We start from the raw sequence: 12,553 nt of genomic DNA on the forward strand, positions 1-12,553 counted from the left end.
GGGGGGGAGGCAGTGAAAATATTTTGTCCAAAGTCAGTCATGTGAACGACGTCAACGACCACCAAATCTCACCTCAACAACTCCCCTGCTCTCCCACCTCGCTTTACATTAGCCAGTCTCACTTTTCTTGTCCACGTTGTTCCCCATCGTCGTCCGCGACGACGGGGGGGGGGCCTTTAGAGGAAAACAACAAAAAGCGACGTGACGGTTTCGGACACGGGCGGCGCTCAATGGATGAGGATAGGAGCATGCGGAAAAGAGCGAGTAAGCCAAGCGATAAAACACAGCGGAAGGGCATCGAGCGCGTCTCCAGAGCGACCGGGGCAGGGCAGGACCAGGACGCGAGACGGACTGTGACGCCCTGGAAGGTCCCGGACCTGGAAGCGTTCCCCGTCCCCGCGTCGCCTTGGCAATGACCGACTACCGTCCTCTGCTTCCAGGTATCATCGGCTCTGGACGAGCGTCGTCGTGCACAGGCGTGTCCACGCCGACCCTCACTCTGCCGTCAGCCTCAGGTCCGGGAGCATCAACAGCTCTGGAGCAGCATGGACACGGTAAGCGGGAGGACGGGGAGGGTGGCGCCCGGCCGGGGCGTTCAAACGAAGGCATTGACAGTGAGTCCTCTCTCCCGCAGTTCGGACGGTGATACTTGGCAGTCCATCATCGTCCTGCACTCATCGTGACCGCTCGGCGAGGACGGCGCCTCAGGTGGGAGCCCCCTCACCACCACGCACGCACAGCCATCGACGGCGTCCCTCGCAACGACCGCTTTTCTGTTTGGCAGTGTCCACCATGACGGCGGTCGTGCTCGCGGCGGCGGTGCTCGCGGTGCTGCTGCTGGGCACCCAGGAGGCCAGGGCGTTCAACCTGACCTGGGGCGAGCTGCGGGAGGCCATGGGGCCCCGGGGCGGGGGCCGCGGCGGCCAGGGGCCCGACGACCTGGTGCCCTCCTGCGACCACTGGCACAGCCGCTACTCCATGCGCCCTCCCAACGAGCCCTCGCTCTGCATCACGCACGCCAACGTACGCAACCAGATTCATCGCCCTCGTAATCCGGGGGACAAATTTTCTTATAATAATTGATGACGTGGGGAGTCTGAGTTGATACAAAGAAATCATTTCACACGTTCAAGGCGGCTCGTTTACGGTGCCTGTGATTTAACATGGGAGCGTGACCACATATTGGTCACACCGCACTGAACGTGTTAACCGTACGGGCTATTTGTCGCTCTACTAACTAGTGAAGATTGGTGTACGCTTTAGTGATCCGGCTACAGTCACCCTGATCTCGCGGTCATGTTCCGTGCCGCAGTGTACTCGTGCGTCCTGCCACCTCCTGTTCGAGCTGGACGAGGCGGTGACGGACAGGCCGACGACCGCCGTCCCGCCCCCGCTGTACAGTGAGCGGCCCAGCCAGTCCGCGGGTACGCCTGACCTGACCACATCCCTCTGCTCGCCTCGCCCAATTCATCATTTAATTCAGTTTTTTTCCTTCTCCCCTTTTCCTCGCCAGTGTGGGGATGGGGAATGCTCTCTGTCGGCATCATCTCGCTCTCTGGCATCTTCGGCGGGCTGCTGTGGCCTCTGCTCAACAGCCGCTACTACTCGACCGTCATGAGGTTCCTGATCGGGCTGGCCGCTGGTTCGCTCACCGCCACCTCCATCTTCCAGCTCATACCGGAGGTATAACATGACAAACCCCCGACGCAAAAACAAATATTTCCGTTCCCTCTGCGAAACTCGCGACGTTTCACGGAAAACCCATCCATTTCAACGTCTTTTTTTTAGAGCCTGAACCTCACTCTGGGGGGCGAACAGAGCCACCTGGACACGGGGCTCATTATGCTCAGCAGTATCTGGTTCCTGTACTTCGGCGAGACGGCCTGCAAGATATTTTTCAGCAGCGAGGATCCTGTAAGTATCCCGGGGAGAAATATTGCGGTTCGAAGTTGAACGCCCTTATTGCTCTTATCTGACCATTCGGCCGGACAGTAGTGAGGTCTCCCCTCCACTGCCCCAGATACTGTCCCGCGTCATGCGGGCAGATGAAATCGAAGCGGAGGGAAAAGCCCGTCTTCTGGCTAAAAGACCCCCCCCCCCTTCTTGTCATCATTTTCGCCCCCCAAGTGCTGAGACTAAGATTGGCTTTTCATCGCCAAGGATGCAGTTGCAGGCTTAGAGAAGGGGTTGGCGCTCAAGGAGAGGAAGGGCCAGGGCAACCACGCCGACGGGCACCTCCCCGAGACGGACGGGCTGATGGCGACGACGACCGCAAAGGCCAAACATAAGGTGAGCGAGTAGGCCCTGCGGGCCAGTTTCCGTACAAAATGGTATGTATGTGGTTTTCGAGTGCTCGGAGTTGCTCCAAGTTGGCACGCCTGCTGGCACCCGCGCGACAGCGACAGTAGTGTGACGGCGGCAGCGGCGCATCGCACTACTGGCACAGTTTGCTAATTCCTGTATGCGTCACGAACGCGTTTGGCGGCGGCGCGTGTTGGACGAGTCCGGCAGCGGGAGCTGGAGCCGCGCGGCACGCGCTGAGAAACGAAACTCGTTTATTGAAAACAATACCGCGGCAGTGGGCCTGGCCTGTGGCCTGTGGCCTGGTGCGTGGAGGCTCCGACGCGGCTCGGTAGCGTCACCGCGACGACGCCACGCACGACAGGAGCGGCGGGGCAGGGCGGAGCAGGGCAGGGCCGGGCAGGGCGGGGCGGGGCAGGGCAGGGACGCCTGTTGTCTCACGTCCTTGTTGTTATCTCCCGGCTGGTGGGGCGCGGGGTGCTCAGGACTCCTCGCGCCGATATATCCGCGGATCAGTCCACGCGCACGTGTGGCTCGGCGTGACACCCGCGTCTCAGCCGCCGAAGTCGCTTGCTCCACGGGAAAGGGAGTGCTTTCGGCACCTCCGCTGGGCGCACCTCTCTACATATTGAACGTACACCAACAGCAGGATGCATAAGGAGTTCGTCCACAGTGTGTTTCTCCAAAGGGTGCCTAGCGTTGTGATGCACCTTCGTTCTGTAATAACGGATAAGGTGCATCTAAGCATGGTAACTTTAGAAGAAGCACATTGTGGCCCTGTCTGGGGACCCAAACTCTGGGATCATGCAGAAAGTACGTCCGCCATTCTCCGTTATGAACCGGCCAAGTTTATTTAGCCTCCGCAAGCTCTCTTAGCGCCTGACGAGTAGGCAACATCTCGCCTGCAATGCACTCGAGTGCTGCGGGGTGGCCTACCCCGAGTCTCGCAGGCGCTGAGCTCCCGTAATTTGCCGAATAAATCTTAGGAAAACAGACGATTTTCTGGACGATTACTCTTCCATGCACGTTGTTGGCCTAGGCTAAATGTGCACATGTACACGTATGATATGCCACATCTTGTATTTACAGAGTGTAGCCGGGCCACAGTTTGCATTCTTTTCAACATTTCCTACTAATTATCAGTTGTCCCAATAAACGAATTCATTCTGAATGCTTATTTGGGAGGGAGAGTGCAAGAATCACGCCAGTTTCAGAGAGTGGGGGTACGCACGCACACGCACCTATGAGGTTCTTTTTAGCCGACATAATCAAATAATCCCAATCACTCCGTGAACGCATGAAGGTGCCATTACAGCTAAAACAGCTAAAAGAAAGTACCGTGAGCAGAATACCCCACCGCTAAAATGACGTGAATTGTTCACTCCGTATGGGCGCTATCCTACCCTCGAGCACGACGCGTGTCTCACCTGCTGTTGGCGCTGCCGCAGGACCACGGGCACGGCCACTCGCATGGCGGTCAGGGCCCCGGCGGCGGGCTGGCCGCCGTGGCCTGGATGGTGGTGCTGGGCGACGGGCTGCACAACTTCGTGGACGGCATGAGCATCGGCGCCGGCTACACGCAGAGCATCGGCACGGGCGTGTCCATCAGCCTGGCCATTGCGTGCGAGGAGTTCCCCCACGAGCTGGGCGACTTCGCCATCCTCATCAACTCGGGCGTCTCCTTCAAGCGCGCGCTCGCGCTCAACTTCGCCTCGGCCTGCACGGCCTTCGGCGGCCTCGTGCTCGGCGTGCTCATCGGCGAGGTGGAGTACTCGTACCTCATCTTCGCCTTCGCGGGCGGCCTGTTCCTCTACATCGCGCTCGGCAGCCTGGTGAGTGTCCACTGGGATGGGGGGCTGTGATGGCAAGATATAGAGACATTCCCAATATGTTTTAGTGGCCGCGAGTTGTGGGTTCTAGTTACGGTAATAACTGCACTTCCTGTTATCACTGTCTGACCGACGCGGTGCGCGAATACTTAAATGTCTTTGTATTTGGCTATGACATCGCGCCTGTGGCCGGCGGGGTAGGCGTCCCCGTGAAACACGCTCGCACGGCGGGGTGGCCTACCCCGGATCTGCAGGCGCTGAGGGCCGCGGCGAGGGCGACTTTGGATTGATAGTCCAGGTGTCAGGCTGGACGCCGCAGTACACGAAAGTGTCACACATGCACACTGAGCGGAGCTCACTTTCTGCGTGCTTGAAAGATTTAATTTCCATGAGCTAATGAGCAACACGTGTATGCATTTCACTTCGATGGGAATTTTCCGAGAGTACATACCAAAGTTCACAGAACAGGTGTGCAGCATCTAAACTTGCATACTTACGTACGCAATTCACGCAAATATTGCAGCACGATACAATGTATGCATGCATGCATAAGTCAGAACCGTGCGTTGATACACACTTGGTTTAGCAAGGTGCTCTTTTTTTTTTTTTAAATACTGTGTTTTTTTGTCCGGTTTAGACTCCCGAGCTGAAGACTATGGTTGAGGAGGAGCTGAGCACCAAAGGCAGAAAAACAGCTAGCCTCGCCCTTTTCTTGCAATTGCTTGGCGTTTCTTTTGGAGCAACAGCTCTGTACCTAATAACCAGGTACTTAAGACAAATGTAGCAATTTATTTATTATCATACATTTAAATTTATACGATATTTTGATTCATTTTTTTTTCATAGGTACAACGACAGTATACGCGTGTAACGTTACTTCATGTCTACACTGCCATTTGAAGTGGCCAACAGAAGACTTGCACGTGTAATAATAAATTTCATACACTTGCAAGTGTTTTCCAGTTGAACACTTAAAATGACTCTGTTTGTAAATATGTAATGTGTAAGTATTTGTAATAATAGTTTTCATTGTACAGTTATTGTTAATTTGGGATAAATGTGATAACAATGTTTTTGCAATAAGCTTTATTTACCAGGTTAAAGAAAAAATCGCAAAAATAGACAAAACATGAAATTAAGGCGTGAAGTACACAAAAATTCCTAATGTACCCGTGGAACTGGAAATGACTATTTCTACCTTGCATGATAAAATGTGGATAGTGTTGGTCTTGACGAAAATGTTTAAAACAATGTCGTTTTACACACCTTTGCCAAATCCAATCAACAATTCCATAATTAGATAGTACATTGTAGTCAGTCATTATGTAAACAAGTATAAGAACCGACCAGCTTTACCTGACATTTTAAAGTGAAGTTATCTTTCAAATAACACGACGGCATTAAATTATTCCATAATATTTTAACATAAACTTTGTTTTCAAATATGTTACTTTGCATAACGAAAGTAATCTCGTATTTACATAACACAATAATATAATTGTGACACTGCACTCTCCAGATATAGGTTCTTATCCGAACAGCATACAACACAACTGTGCTCCCAGCAAATTGCTTTACATAGAATTTTTGTTCATTTGTACAAGTTTTACATTTGCATGTCAATCAAACTTGACATAAGCCTTCCGCACTGCGATGATAAATACACATACACACATTCAAATGATCACAATATAAGCACCCCAAGAAGCACCTTTAGGTCGAGCAACAGTCAAAATACCTATTCTACAAATCCAATGCTGTTGCCATTTTGAAGTCACTCTTACTTTTTGTGCTGCTTGGGTGTCACAAGGAGAAAACTTTGCAGTCCATTTCCCTTCAGAGTGGGCAACCCATGATATACCATAAATGCTAATGAAGTAAACACTCTAGAAGATCATTTTAGTTTTGAACATGACCCTCAAACTGAATGGACGTGATTTCTCATGTTACATAGATGGCGAACAATTATTTAATAACGTGGGAAAAATTACCTAAGTGGAAATTCAGTACAAAATGACATCACACTGCTTCAATGCTGTCATAACAGACGATAGCACCTAAAACCACAAAAGCTATGTTATGACTCTTTGCCCTAAAAACACGAACATTAAAAGTCTATGGGAAACGAGAGAAAGCATCAAAACCGCAGGACCCAATTGGTCTGCCCCACAAATCACACAATAAAAATTGGCAGAGGCCGTCTCACGTGATTCTGTCCTGTTGAAACCGAACTCTGACTCTGGCGCGGAATATCCCCGTTCTGAGGCCAGGGCAGAGCCGAGGGCAGTGACGAGGGCAAAGCCCCGCCCAGGTCAGGGGCCAGCCCTGCTGGGCCGGTGTTCGACTAGAGCAGCTCACCAGCACAATGAGACGTTTGCCCACACAGCAAGTGTACAGAGGTTACGCACTACGAGATGGGAGTGTGCGAGAGAGAGAGAGACATAGCTAGAGTTTAAAAAACTCCCACTCCCGATGAACGCGTGCCCTCCACACACTTGTCCGTGAGCTCCGCCCAGGTTGGCAGTAACGCTTCTTTGGTCCATTTGATTGATACAGCCGCAGGTGGGAGGGGATGCGATTTCAACTACACTGTAAAGGCCCAAGAGCTGCTACTGGCTGCAGCTTACAATCACCTCGCAACACCGTCACCACATCACATTTCCTCTTTTTTATACACACCGGCTTTTATCACTTAAGGGGACATCTCGCCGAATGGACTGAGTACCCGCAAAAGAGACAACGTCCATTCGTCGCCAGACCCACTACCCATTTTGTTAAAATCAGACTGCTACACCCATCTGGCCAGCGCTACTTACAACTGGCCCTCCTTCTCCTTCCCCCAGAACTTATCAAACCTGTCCCTCGCGTTGTCCAGCGCTGCGGAGGCGAGCGGAGGTTGCTGCTGGCTGGAGGCGGTTGGGGGCGGGGTGGGCGCCTCCAGGACCCGGTAGCCACCAGCGCCGCCGCCAGCACCGCCTCCAGCAGCGCCTCCAGCGCCGCCTCCGGCACCGCCAGGGGTCGGGATCTGCACCTTGGGGGTCGCCTTAGGCTGCTGACGGCCCATGTCGAACTCGAATGACGGATCCTCCAGGCACTTCAGCGTGCCGCTGGCCGAGGAGCCCGTCGTGCTAGAGGCAGTCTTGTCCTCCACCCCGTTTAGGGAGCCGATGATGGAGGTGGTCATGGGGTCCTTGCCCAGGCCGCCCATGACGGACGTGGTCATGGGGTCCTTCTTGGCTGAGCTCATAGGCTCAGCCTTGGACGACCCCATACTGCTGCCCATCATGGACGACGTCATGGGGTCAAAGGAGCCGCTCATGGAGCTGCCCATCATTGACGTGGTCATGGGGTCCGACTTGAGCGAGGATCCGCCAAAACTGCTACCCATCATCGAGCTGGCCATGGGGTCCGACTTCAAAGACGAGCCCCCGAGGCTACTACCCATCATCGACGTGGCCATGGGATCCGACTTCAAGGACGAACCCCCGAGGCTGCTCCCGGACATGGACATGGCCATGGGGTCGGACTTGAGGGAGCCAGCGAGGCTGCCCGCCGAGGACGCCGTCATGGGGTCCGTCTTGAGGGAGGCCCCGCCCAGACTGCTCCCCATGAGCGACGAGTCGGTCATCGGGATGCTGCTGCCCGAGTACGAGCCCGCCATGGTGGACGACGAGATGGGGTCGGACTTGGGCTCGCTGGCCGCCGACTTGGCCGGGGATGGTTCAGCCTTGACGCTCTTGGCCGGTGAGGCGGTCTTGGTCGGAGTGGCGGTCTTGGCCGGGGAGGCGGTCTTGGCCGGAGACGCGGTCTTGCCTCCGAGGCTGCCGTATGTGGACGCCGCCATCGGGTCGCTCTTGGCCGGGGCAGGCTTGGCCTCGGTGGTCTTGGCCTCTGGCTGCGCGGGCTTGGTGCTGGCCGCGGAGGCGGGTGCGGCCGGGGCGGCCGCCGGGGGCGCGGGCGCTGCCGCCGCCTTGGGGTCAGGCTTGCGCGGGGCGGGCTTAGGCGGGGCTGCGAATCAGACACGCAGAGAGCAAGCGTTAAGGCCAGAAACCGCCACCAGACGACATCAAGATCAGAGAGAGAAAAAAAGCACGCAGAAGCACGAGATTAGACCAATACCGTCCAGGATAGCATGCTAGATGACAGAGATAAAAGAAAAAGAACACAAGCAAGGAAAGGGGAAGCGGGAGTCTGAGTTGAGAACCGCATGCACAAGAAAATGTGAAAAATAAACAGATGAAATAGGGTGCAGTTGCAGGGAAAACCCATGAGGCAAATTTTAATAGTTAGTCGGGGATTTTTTTTCTCAAACTACCCTCCCCTGCCAGACTAGAAGCACATGTCAGACATTCGAGCACTTTCATTCGGTTAAAATAAAAATATTAAAGAGATTAGAATGTTAGTGAAAGATCGAGGAGATTTTCGGAATGTGAGTGCCCGTTTGGAGTGGTCTTCGTTGGCGTTTCGATTTCGTCGAAAAGGCCCACACCGTCCACTTCAACCTTGGTGTTATGAGTTTCCATCTCATCAAACAGACTGGGGATCTCGGCGCTGGACTTCCCCTTGTCACTGGTCTCGTCCAGCAGGCTGCCCGGCTGGCTGACGGCCTCTGCGCTGGGCTTTGCCTCGATCTGGATCTCGTCTCGGATCTCGACCAGTTGGCCGTCCGATTCGACGGCCCCGGGAATGGACAACAAGTCGGCCACTTGAACGCCGTCCGGGAGGGAAAGCGAGACGCCCTCGTGGTTGTCGAGCTTGCCGTTGAGGAGGTGTCTGCCATCCGGGAGCTCCTGGGACGAGGGCACGGGGGACGGGACGTCGGGCCCGGGGCTGCTGCTGAGGCCGCCGCTGTTCTGGCAGATGGACATGACCTCCAGCGTGGCGGGGGAGGCGACCCGGGAGCCCAGCTCGGAGCCGAGAGGGGTGTCTGTGGGGACGGGGGAGGGCGATAGGGCGAGCAAGGTCTCTGCCTCTGCGGGGGATCGGGGTGGAAAAATAAAGTAACACAAAATCAAAATAAAACCAACGTGAAAGATCAAAGAAAATAAAATCAAAACATCTCGTCTAAGAGGACAAAAAATAACTAAAAAGCCTACTAAGTGCCAGGTGTATGGCGGCTGCGTCCTTCCACGACTGAATCGGTCGGACGGTTACTCACCTGAGGGTTCTGAGGCTTTGGGCGCGGCGGTCGGTGGGGCTGGGCTGGGGGTGGGTCGCTCTCCTGCAAACAGAAGTGGCTGTTCAGTACGAGGTCGCTCTGCAGGCGCTTCATACTTCACTTTACTTCAACAACATGCAAACAAAAACGAAAACATTATCTGCTAAAAGAAACTAAAGCAAAACGAACCACACCACCAAACTCTTGGAGAAGAAAAAAAAAAGCTCATATACTTTTTAAGAAACAGGTTGTTTGCAAAGGAATTTTATCTGGGCATCGATATAGAGGTGGGTGCACAAACATACACACAACCGAGCAACCCTTACATATTATCTACTGCAGTTCATGAACGCACAGTCAAACCAAACGTGTATTCCTCGTCAAATTTGCGTCTTATCTGAGTTGTGTGTTTGTGTGTGATGAATGGACAGATTCCTTTCAAAATCCTTCTGGTAAACAGATAGGGGAGATTTATATTTCTTTCTAGTAGTGTGAGGGCCACCTCGACCGACACCCACCGTCGGCGTCGGGGACGTTCTGGGTGACGGTGAAAGTCTTTCCGGTGTCCAAGGGGACGGTCCAGTTGACGGGCTCCGGCGAGCGCATGATGATCTGTTCCGGGGATTTGACCCGCGTCGGCTCCGGCGGCGACTTGACGATGGGTTCTAGATCCACTTCCGGCTCCTCTGGTTCCGGCGGCTCCGGCGCCTGCTCGGGCTCCCCGCCTGACACAGGGCACAGGGCACACCAGGTACCAGTCTGCTTCAACTTGATCCGATATCTCGATCGAGATCTCGATATGAAGAGAGGGATGGGCGAGAGTGACTACGTATTCGACGAAATAGCGTCGCCAAAAAAACAAAAACAAAAAAAACAACATGGGCCGTTTGTGCTGTCCACTTGAAATGCTCATCGAAACATCTAAGATTTTCATAGAGGGGCGATCTAAATCACTACAATTTATGTTACTGCGTCGAGTGTGGGTCATACTCCAAGGAGTTCAACATCTCCCGCACTCAACGTGTCGCTCGAATCAATCTCAAAGTCCATTACAAAGCTTTGCTTTGGTGGCTGTTATTATTGCATCGCCCATCCCTGACTTTGCAAGGATAAAATAATGTCACTGCGATGTTTACATGCATATCACCCAGAAATAAATAGTGAATGGAAAAACACGATAAAAGAAAGATGATGTCTTCGTGTAACAGCTGCTTGTCGTTGGTACATTTGTGTTGTATTGGAAGGAAAAAATATTTAGGAAAATTGTTCAGTAGGGAAATGAGAACTTTGTGCTTGTTAAACAAAATTAAACGGTAACCCTGCGAGTAATCCATAAAGATGTTTGATCTTCGAAAGTTTCCGGTACGTTTTATGCAGAAAAATGAATATAGGAAGGAAAAGAAGAAAGTGAGGCGTGAAAGTGGAAGTGTAAAAAATACAAAGGCTAATATTCTACAGAAGCTACGAGAAAGCTTATTGGCAACAACATCTAAGAATACACTAAATTACTTGATACGAGAGGAATGGCAATTACAATCAAAATTGAATGTTGTCGACGTGTTAAACAAATGCCAACCCTCCATTAGATAGGATCGCCATTGTCAAAATATGCCAATGTAAATGCCATTTTTAAAGAAACAAGTAATGCTACATATAAAAGAGAAAATTAGCTACTGTGGAAACCTTACACACAGTTTCAAGCCGGCACACACGCAAAGCTGGATCAAAAAGAAGTCACAGCAGAGGGTCTGTTTAAAAAGAAGAGGCTTGACAGAGGCTAGCTAAGAGAATGGTGGCTCAACAGCTGGGTCGGCTTCGGAAAAGGCAAAACACATTGGGTATCAACCGGAGACCAGCGGGTGTTCTAGAAGCACACGTACATAATTCATTACTCAGGTAAGTTTCCCCCTCAATGAACGTTTCGCGGGGCGACGCAGCCGACTGTAGCGCCTGTCACGCGCTAGGTAGGCCAACCCGCCGAGCAGCTGCGTTGAGACGGCGGCCCGCCCTAAGCGCCCAGTTGCGGTGGCCACGAGCGAGAGAACGTTTGACACCCCAACTCGTTACCTTGAGGACGCTCACTATGGCGGCACGTTGAGGAATCAAAACAACGTCACTCGGATGTCAAGACTGTTTAGAGCGCGATTCGCCATCAGAAAGGTCGATCTTGTCTTTATTTTGAAAATACTGCTGTGTAGAGGGCCGAGTAGGGCGAAAGCCTCCATGTACTGGCCAACTGGCCACGGTGAAATTTTCCGGTTTCTGTAACGCGCACAGTACCGCGTTACTAAACCTCTATCACTTTGAAACGTTGTTTGGGTGGGAATAACGTCAAAAATATCGCGATACTATTGGAAAGTCCCAACGCTTACTGGTCATGAGTCTGGAGTTCTGACTGCCTCGCACATCTCGTGTGGGTCATCATCAGAGCGAGAGGACAGGGAAAACGGGTTCGGAACGTTATGGAAAAGATATCGAGCCTATAAAATCGACGTCGAGACGATACCATTTCGACATCGTCTTCAGAGTCATGACTGATATTGGCTTATTCGGGCGAACGTCACCACTGGTCTCCGGCCGCCTCCCTTTTGCTGGCAGAAAAAAAGCAAATATATCCGAGCCTCCTCGTGTTCTGTTTGGCCGGACAGGACTCCTCCTCCTCCTTCGCCCGCTCTACTTACTGGTGGGCCGGGCCCTGGCCTTGGGCGGCACGTCCTTGGACGAGGCGGCACTGGCAGTGGCACTTGCACTGCGGCCTCCCTGTGACTTGTGCTCGCCTGCTTGGGCGCCTTTCGAGGGGGCTGAGGTTCTACTTTTGGAACGGGAGGGGGCAGAAGTTGTGTTCAGGGTTGCTAGAAAAAAAAGAGAGGCCAAAAAGCGTAAAGAAACTTTACGGAAACAGAAATAATAAAAAATAAAGAAAGTATGACATTCACAAAACTGAGTAGGGGGCACCCAGATTATTACAGTTGCGAAAAAAAAGCTAGGCTACGAGAGGGTAATAATTCGCGCCAAGACAGCAATCAAATCCGTAACATTTCCGTTCTTACTGTAATTATTCTCACTGAAAACATTCTTTTCCTGGCCTTGTAGCACATCTCTCAGCGGACGAGGGTTCTCGTCACAAATTTCTGTCTTTGCGCAAATTCACCACACAGCTACTCTGTCCTGCGGCTTGCAACCAACTGGGCGCGCTGCCCCAAAAGTAAAGCGGGATCCAGCGGGATCGCTGTGGTGTGGTGTCGCCAGGACGCGAATATATATA

At 52.7% G+C, this 12,553-nt stretch overlaps 2 protein-coding genes across 5 annotated transcripts in view; one reads left to right on the plus strand and one right to left on the minus strand.

Annotated features, from left to right (window-relative positions):
* LOC113209419 (metal cation symporter ZIP8-like) overlaps positions 1–5,299 on the plus strand; it is a 7,923-nt gene extending 2,624 nt beyond the window's left edge. Inside the window, exons 2-12 of one of the 3 annotated variants that reach the window (XR_008011404.1) lie at positions 441–554; positions 635–708; positions 785–1,023; positions 1,313–1,424; positions 1,514–1,683; positions 1,789–1,914; positions 2,161–2,289; positions 3,750–4,133; positions 4,768–4,895; positions 4,977–5,133; positions 5,215–5,299. Coding sequence is in view for 1 of the 3 variants with exons in the window: in XM_052269808.1 (XP_052125768.1) it covers positions 793–1,023; positions 1,313–1,424; positions 1,514–1,683; positions 1,789–1,914; positions 2,161–2,289; positions 3,750–4,133; positions 4,768–4,895; positions 4,977–5,001 (1,305 nt within the window). In the remaining 2 variants the exon portion in view is untranslated. The other 2 variants (XR_008011405.1, XM_052269808.1) reach the window with 2 other exon arrangements.
* LOC127749872 (mucin-1-like) lies at positions 5,202–12,535 on the minus strand. 2 transcript variants are annotated; one of them, XM_052269807.1, is made up of 4 exons: positions 11,970–12,535; positions 9,813–10,013; positions 9,289–9,351; positions 5,202–8,138 (listed from the first exon to the last, which is right to left on the minus strand). In XM_052269807.1, exons 2-4 carry the CDS (start codon positions 9,892–9,894, stop codon positions 6,943–6,945), a joined length of 1,341 nt encoding a protein of 446 aa, XP_052125767.1. In that variant the 5' UTR covers positions 9,895–10,013; positions 11,970–12,535; the 3' UTR covers positions 5,202–6,942. The 2 variants fall into 2 exon arrangements, with proteins under 2 accessions (XP_052125767.1, XP_052125766.1); XM_052269806.1 differs by having other exon boundaries at positions 9,807–10,013; positions 11,970–12,534.
* Positions 12,536–12,553: the final 18 nt, after the last annotated feature.

This window comes from Frankliniella occidentalis, unplaced genomic scaffold, assembly GCF_000697945.3.
Source record: "Frankliniella occidentalis isolate FOCC.00 unplaced genomic scaffold, Focc_3.1 Scaffold103, whole genome shotgun sequence".
Lineage (NCBI taxonomy): Eukaryota > Metazoa > Arthropoda > Insecta > Thysanoptera > Thripidae > Frankliniella > Frankliniella occidentalis.

Coding starts and splice junctions, on each gene's coding strand:
- LOC127749872 (XM_052269806.1), bottom strand. CDS start 9,894: ATGCGCTCGCCGGAGCCCGTCAACTGGACCGTCCCCTTGGACACCGGA. Junction 9,352..9,806: donor GAACGTCCCCGACGCCGACG/GTGGGTGTCGGT, acceptor TTCTGTTTGCAG/GAGAGCGACCCACCCCCAGC. Junction 8,139..9,288: donor CAAAGCCTCAGAACCCTCAG/GTGAGTAACCGT, acceptor TCTGATTCGCAG/CCCCGCCTAAGCCCGCCCCG.